The sequence below is a fragment of the Chelon labrosus genome (genome assembly GCF_963514085.1).
Source record: "Chelon labrosus genome assembly, chromosome: 5".
Taxonomy (NCBI): Eukaryota; Metazoa; Chordata; class Actinopteri; order Mugiliformes; family Mugilidae; genus Chelon; species Chelon labrosus.
The window spans coordinates 18,351,586-18,360,122 of record NC_140341.1 but is presented as its reverse complement, the minus strand read 5'-3'; the positions used below and the strand labels follow the sequence as shown (position 1 = coordinate 18,360,122).

Genomic DNA, 8,537 nt, shown 5'->3' with positions numbered 1-8,537 from the left:
TTTCTTAGAAATTTGTGCAAATTTATTGAAAAATCAACATTAAGGGTCTCCTATCGTGATTCTGCAACATGCTCATCACACAGCCAAATCCTGATTGTCTAATCGTCCCAAGATGGTTTATTTACAACTTACTAAAATGATGAGGCTGTATTTCATATATAAAAAATTTGCAGATGAAATGTGACTGTAGCGATTTATTGTCAGTGTTTACGCAGTTACTCTCACTGCCTGAAGGGGGAGACAGATGTGAGGCAATGCAGCTTTAACAGGATGGCTACACAAAGATGTTGTAGAATGAATCTGTAGTATCTAAAACAATCCAAGCAGTACCTAAACCCCACTCACCCAGGCAAGTCGCTTGGATGAGTGGCGAAACAAGGTCAAGAAACCTCAAACAAGTCCGGTTGCCTTGTTTTAGGTATACAACGACATGGATGACTGAGAACCTTCACAGACAGTGTTGACAGCTTAATATTTACTGGCTACAGAGTCACAATAGAAAGGAACTTTAAAACAAAAGTCTTCGTAACAGCAATTATACTGATTTAAGGACTATTTTACCTGAAACAAAAATAAAATCATGGACAATGAAGCTTTACCTCATTGGCTACATGCATAAAGTGACAAGGCAATTGCTCAGCTGGGCTCTTGTTTGGATTACGCCATTTCCATGTGCCCTTGTTAGTTTTGGACTGAGTTTCAACGGATACTGGATAAAGGGACACTCCAGTGACATTACATAATGTTCACCGTGGCACTTGGGGAGCTTTCAAATGTCTTAAAAGTAACCCTCATCTCAACTTCGGCTTCAAGATTGCAACTTTTCAGAAGAATCCCTGTGTTCCAAACCATCAGCATTTACCAGGGACTAATCTTGTAACGAGACATCTCCACGCATACTTTTTTTAATCTCCCGCTTGTTAGTCCCCCAAATTTGTACGATACCAAGTCACTTGAATAACTCTATTAGCGAGTGTTTCTGCCTGCTCACAAAAATGTTGAGAGCTTTTCATGAAATCCATTTGCTCTTTGAAACAAGCAATAGAAAGTTTCTTTAATATGCAAAAGAAAAATAGAGCTTCCACGGGCCTATTATACGGTATTATCTGTTGCGCCTAGTCACGGTTGAAGAAAAGGCACCAATCTGAGAAATTTACAGACGATTCTTTGATAGTGCGGTTGATGAAAGATGTTCATGTGCCACAGAGAACAGGGTTAGTATCAGGGTGAGCTTGGCGTATGGTTTTCACACTATGTTATTCTGCGTTGACATGTGTTAACCCAAAACTGCAGTTGTTTTAAGAGTGGAGTTGTCTTCACATCAAAACACCCAGCAAATAAGTTGAGGGCCTGGTGGTGTTTCTGCCTGTGAAAGAAAGTTCTCCTACGGCACACTGTCGGTCTCCTCGGCCTCCACCAGGCACGACTGGTCCGTGTCCAGGACTCGGAACGGAGGATGGTACTCGAACGCCGTGATGATGCTGGTGCCAAAATTATGCTTTTGGTGCAGAAACCAAATGACTGCCGAGACTCCCACGATAGCCACCACGCTGAGAATGACCAGGGCGGAGATCAGCGCGCTCGGTTCTGAGGAGAACAAGTAACAATGCAGGGAGGGTCAAACAGGAATACGTAAAGAAACAGCAAGAAAACAAACAAGCAGGGTTTACTTACTCTTCCTGACTTGCTCTGCTTCTGAGAAGTGTGAGAAAAGCGAGAAAACACCCAGTGAGGCTATGATCGCAAGCATTTTTCTGAACTCACAAACTCAGTACTCACATCACGAAATGTTTAGGACAAACTCATGAAGTCAACAAGTGGAAAAAGACTCACTCTGAGCTATTTCACAGACCACCCCGTTCTCCACGTCGTCCAGGCAGCTGACTTTTTCCCACTTTCCCGTGTTGCTGTGCAGAGCCGCACACGTTTCTATGGGCACGAGGTCTGATGGGTATCTGTCCTCCCAGTTAGTGAACTGCACAGGTTCCTCGCCATGCCACCTCATGTCGTCACCTGGCAAGAAGCAACAACACCATCCTACTACCGGTAATGTCAACTTTTAGTTTGCCTATGGTCTCCCCGCAGCATTAGCCAAACTGTGTTATAAGACACAATGTTAAACACACTGTTAAATGTTAAAGAAATAAATGGCGTGCATGTTTTCCCTCCTCTGCATTTATCTGAATTAAAGATAATTCAGTATGACCGTCAGTTTAGCATCCGCCCGCTGTTCCTCCCAGACACATGACTTCCGGAAACCGTGCCAGGATTGAAAAACAAGGATGAGGTAGTGTTGTTATACAAGCTGTCAGAAGTTGCTGGCACAAGCAGAAAATCTCCTTGACAATGTTTCATATTCTCGAAGTCAAACATGTCTCACAAGAAAACTGCACTGAGAGACAAAAAATAAGACAGAAACTGCAACTCTTGAAACTACTGTTTTCAAGGTCCAGGATAAAGTATTAGTCGACACAGGAACTCTATTTTTTTTTAATCAATACTATGTCTAGGCACCCCAAAAACGAATTATAACTTATTACCTTCAAGGGGAACTACTGTTTTTTTTTTTTTTTAACAACCTGGACCTTATTTCTGGCATAAAATACAATCGTTTACTCACCCATGTAACTATTGTGTAATTTGCTGTTCTTTGGCAGATATTTAGATCTGCGTATATCCATATAGTGAGAGTGACTGGGGCACCGAAACGCATCCTCGAAATAACATTATCTGCCGCAAAACTTGTTCATTTCACCAATATTCTGTTATGATACGCTAGTGCTATTCCCCGTTGAGTCTGGAGTTACCTGTTATCATCATCTGGGGTCTGTAGATTAACCTACAGACCCCGGATGATGTCTTCTGACCAGGACGATGACATCTCTGAGCGCCGCGCGCACCCATGACGGTCGGCTTGTTTAACTGTAATTTGCTAATGCTAGTTTTTTGCAACATGGCTGAATATTTTTCCGATTCTGAGGTTGTGGACGAACCATAGCAGTAGCAAATTACAGGTAAACAAGCCGACTGTCACGAGTAGGCGCGCCGCTCAGAGATGACATAATCCGGGGTCTGTAGGTTAATCTACAGACCCCGGATGATGATAACAGGTAAGTCTGGACTCAACGGGGAATAGCACTAGTGTATCATAACAAAATATTGATGAAATGAACGAGTTTCGCAGCGGATAATGCGTTAGTTAGAGGCTGCATTTCGGTGCCCCAGTCACTTCCACTATATGGATATACGCAGATCTAAATATCTCCCGACTGACAACAAATTACACAAAAGTTATATGGGTGAGTAAACGATCGTATTTTATGCCAGAAATAAGGTCCAGGATGTAAAAAAAAACAGTAGTTGCCCTTTAACTAGTATTTAATAAAAAAATAATAATTCAATGTCAGATTTCCACCCAGTTAATTCAAAACAACTGAAATGAATTTCTTTCTTTTTGATTAATCATACTGCATTCGCCAGCATGTCCCCTGGTCACACGGTACTTACTGTTGGTGTCATAAGACATTCCCAGCCACATGTTGACATTGCCTTTCCACACCTCGGGGCTATATTTAACGACAAAGTCATTCTCCTCGGCACTCTGGACGGTCAGAAGCTCTATAAAAAGCATAGCGGTTATGACAACGTGATCTCGCACAAGCCCAGAGCACATTTGCCATTTTGTTTTGATTATCCGAGAGCAGAGTGCTCCGCGTACCGAAGCCTTGGCAGAGGCTCTTCGCCCGCTCATAAGTGTAGGATTTGATCGCGTCTTCTTCTCCGTGGACAAAGTGGTAACAGCGGTCTCTGAAGGGCACCCAGGTGCGTCCATCTGCAGGGCAGTCTGAAAGAAACAAATTGAAACTTGAACTCCAGTTCGGACGACATATGCATTTGGACAGTTACACTGTGTTGTTTGCTCTTCAGGTTCTTTACTTCAGCACACTCAAATAAAAATACTACAATTACTACGATATGAGAGTGGCAAACCAAAGCTTTACATCAGTGTATGTGTTTCTATTCTATTTTTTTATTCTTTTTTTTTAATATTTTGTTAGGCATTTGGGTGTTTCTACACTGTGCACGTGACAATAAACTCTTTGAATCTTTGAATAGTTGAAGAAGAGCTGTGTCTAGCATTTTTTAAATAAAGTGCCCAAGTAAAGCACGCGATGCCACAGTGCTGATGTTCTCCGGGATTATCTCTACAGCCACCTCCAGCTCTAGCTTGCTGTGGAGTCCCTCTGCTTTCAGTCCGGTCTTTAATAAGGGAAATGCAGTGCAGTCGGATGAAAATCAAGTAACTGAAACTACCAGTTAAGGGCAATTCACCTCATTTTATTGTATTCAGTAAAAAACATGTCGTTCGTTGAGTTTCGATGTATCTAGATAAATCCGAGGACACACGATGCTCCTGTTTTCATCCACTCGACCGGTTCTAATGAAAGATGCACACACCCCAACATGTCTGACAGGTGAGATGGTATGCATTTTGACTGAGGTTCCTTTTGTTATTGTATGTTGTTGTTGTTTTAGTTGAGTCTCCAAAGCAGTTTGTGTGAAGCCTCAGAGGTTAAATATTGATCACTGACAAGGAAACAATATATATATCTGTATTCTTGCTGTGCAGAACGGGGTCTTCTTCACCATATGAAAGAGTTTCTCTTCCATCTAGTACCATCCAGTAGGCCATGTTTACACACTCACTTTTTAAGAGTTTTTGCTGTGTGCGTACCTGCTTTTCTAGAACGTATTCGAACCCACAACCCTTGACAGAATTTTTATTTTCTTGAGCTTCATTAGTATGGTTCATCATCACCTGCACGGTCAAAACTCTACTTTGACGGACAACTTGGGGAATCTAAATCAGCTCTGAGCCTCAAGCTCTTTTGTCAATGATGAACCAAGACCTGCCAACATTTCAGCGTCCAGTGACTTTTGAACCCTTGCACACTGGGCACGGGCCATTAAAAGGCCCACCAACTGAACACAGTCGGCTCTACGCTCAAGCGACAATCTCTAATTTAAACTAAGACCTGGAACTTCAGTGGGAACTGGAAACTCTGAGGAACATTAACAAGAAAAGGAAACAGTCAGAGTCACACTGTTTCTAAATATCTCAGTGCATCACTTCCTCAACATGCAAACTGACAAAAACCTGAACAAATTCAACAGAACACCACTGTGCCTCACAACCAACCACTACCCCGATGGTTAGTTACAGCTTGTAACTTCTGTTCCTCTTTATCCGAAAATGGTGTCACGATTTTCTAGACTGTTCCTCTGGAGAGTGTTTTTTTTGTTGTTGTTGTTCCTGATGTTTTGCATACATACACAACACGTGAGCATGCCTCTGGAGTTGGTGTTTTCTAATGAATGTAACGATTTATAGTCACTGCGCCACATAAACGTCAGAAGATCTTGTATCATGTGTGCAATATGAATTTGGACGATTGTTGTTTCGCAACACAGCCATGCACTTTAACGTGGTTACGTGCGCAAATGCCATGCTCCGCAAGTTGGTACACAAGAAGTTGCAACATTCAAAACAAAAGTGTCGACATTCAGGAAAACTGCTTTGGCAACAGGGTTGTATTTACACACCTACCTGCCTGCAGTCAAAATCTGCTGACTTACCCAGAGCGACAACCTTGCACTATACCAGACAAACGCAGCAGACAGAGCGCAGGGTCACTGCAACACGGGCCTGCGCGACGTTAAGTCCAAACATGGCAACGACTTTCTAGTTTTAAGTTCTCACCTCCCGTCAGGGCCAACTGCAGCTGAGCGCACAGCGCGAAGACGCAGATCAACAACGATCGGGGGATTTTCTCCTGCGACTCCATGACACGGAAATCACGCAGCAGCGAACTAGTTTTCTTCTTCTTCTGCTGCTGCTCGACTCCAGTGTGGACTCGAGCGAAATGATCCCACCCACTGACCCACCCACGCACACACACACACACACACACAAACAGACAGATGGACGCAGCACTGGCTAGTACAGTATCAATCCACCATTCTGATCTGATGTCATCCAGTTAGTTCCTTGTTCCGGTTAGTGCCAACAAGAACGAGAAGATAACTTTAAATATTAGTATATATGGGATGAACAAAACGAAACGAAACCCCACAATATATCTATACATCTATGTTACCACGTATCTTCACATCCATATTATTGCATTTATATAAGTATATTGTGTATCGTTGTGTATTTTTATATATACCTTTATGTTTTATATAAATGTATATTTATTATTTTTATATACACTCTGTTACACTCATTGTTTGAATATATAGTTTGTATATTGCTTATATAAACTATATTTTATGTTATTTTATTTGTTTTTATATATACTTTTATAATTTTTAATACAATTCTATTTTTATTTATTTATTTATTTATTTATTACCCTTATGCTGTAAATTAAAGGCTTATCTCATTTTAATTCTACTGGATTCCGATTTTCCCTCTGGATAAGTTAAGTATCTATCTATCTATCTATCTATCTATCTATCTATCTGTGAAGGCAACAGTGTGGAAGAGATCTATAGTCGTTTCATGGTAAGTAAACATGTTTGTGAAGGTTCTCAGTCATCCAGGTTGTTGCCTTTTCTTTCTGTCACTAACTGTCACTAAAGCCCTCCGGAATCAGATTTTTTTTTTCCCCCCAACTATCTTTTTTATTCATTTTTAACATTTCAGTAACACAGCCAACAAGACTTTTGCGCAATTTGCGCACAGGGACCTGTAGATGGTGCTGCGCGCACAGACTTCTGCAGCCTGCCGTTAGTGCAGCTCAGGCTGCTTAACTGTGGAAATGTTCTCTGCACTCATTGCACTCACTTATCTTTCTGCTGCTGTGGTTAAAATGCTCTGGATTATTGTGATATTGTTAAACAGGATGTGCCATAAATGTGACATGGCCCTATTTTGAAATGGCCGGCGCACATCTGTGAAGCGCAGCCTTTTAATTAGCTGCAAATATCAGAAGGAAATTGGTTCTTATTTTTAAATGCCCTCATTTTAAGACAGTCTGATCGGCTCTGCACCTCTCTTCTTTTGACTGCAAGCATTACAGTACATTTATTTTTTGAAGCACTTCAATTTTCTGCAACTCTTAAGTTTGTATTTAAATTTAAATTATGTCAGTAAAAAGTGAGCACTGTAATATTTTCAAAAGCTATATTTGGTTGTATGGTGTTGTGTTGCTATGTCCACCCCCTGTGTGCTTAAATCACATTTAGAAACCAGTCTAATAGATTAAATAACAGTGCAACTAGAATAACCAATATTACTTGTAATTACTTTTAGGACATCATTGCATAGGATGAAACTCTTTCCTCGTCCTTAGCCACAGATATTAAAAAGAGCATGGATGGAACATGATGGAGGGCCAAGAGCCTCGAGTGTTGAGCGCCGCTCATGGGGGAAAAGGGGGTTTTCGTCTCCATTGCCCGTAGGCGCATGTGGCACAAACACAGACAGCTGGAGCATGAGTTTTGCTCCTCGTCTGGAGCCGGTGGCTTCCCGTAGGGTGGCACAACACTCCGCAGGATACCGCGGGGACCCATCTGCCATGGCAAGGCCTGCTCACAGACGGCCACGTCCAAGTTGCTAGAGTGGCCCCCGTCCACCCGCCCGACGCACTACCCCCTGACACCCACTCTCACCCTGTCCAGGCCACGCGTGTTGTCAACACTACCATGTGACAGTGTTGATGTAGTCCTTACCAGGTCCTCACCCTCTGGGTTGAAAAAGCAGAGCAATTCATAAATATTGGTTGACCAGTCTGAACAGTACAAGCGGCTCAACATCTTGCTCAGAGGAGCTGTGTCAGTGTTAAGCTGGGCTTTTATAACTGAGGACATAGAGAATGGTCTGAAAGCTATTTAATACGGGATAGGTTTGAAAAAATCTGTCATATTCTCACACATTTTAGAGGAAAGTACCACCTCTGCTACGTGGGAAAATGTTTCTAGCCAGCTGCAAGATATGATAATGTCTCATTAATTCTCTGAGCGGATACGCAAAAGACTGATTAATGTGCAAGGTAGGAGATGGCTGTGGTCACATTAGCAGAGTCTGTTTTCGGGGAGAAAACTGACAGCTAAGTGACCTTTGTCAGCTGCTTTGTTGATGAGGGAACCAAACAGATGTTCACTCCCTTCCAGTTTTCTGTCATTGAAACAGTTACTAAAAAAAAACAAAAAAAAACACACACTATCTTTGTATCTTTAATCCGTCAGTTATTTAAAAATAAAGATAACAAGATGCTAAAAGCAGAGCCGGAAATGATTATATGATACTTATCTGTGTTTCTTTTGGCTCATATTCGTGTTTTCCAATCGATAATTTGAGCAAGACATTATTTTCACGCCATCTCGTGAAAGGTAATTTGTTAACGCTACGTGTTTTTCCAAATTCTAATAAGGCCAGCTTCCTTATTAAACATAAACTAAAAGCGAGAGACAAAGTGAGAGACTTGGAGGATTTGGATTTCAGCCCTCTAAATCTGCAGCCAAGCTCCAGT

At 41.8% G+C, this 8,537-nt stretch overlaps 1 protein-coding gene across 1 annotated transcript; it reads right to left on the bottom strand.

Moving 5' to 3' along the window:
- Positions 1 to 5,921, bottom strand: cd302 (CD302 molecule). The gene is made up of 6 exons (XM_084544128.1): positions 5,762 to 5,921; positions 3,719 to 3,844; positions 3,508 to 3,618; positions 1,834 to 2,013; positions 1,675 to 1,695; positions 1 to 1,587 (listed from the first exon to the last, which is right to left on the bottom strand). The coding sequence occupies exons 1-6, from the start codon at positions 5,844 to 5,846 to the stop codon at positions 1,385 to 1,387; spliced, it is 726 nt and encodes a 241-aa protein (XP_084400254.1). The 5' UTR covers positions 5,847 to 5,921; the 3' UTR covers positions 1 to 1,384.
- Positions 5,922 to 8,537: the final 2,616 nt, after the last annotated feature.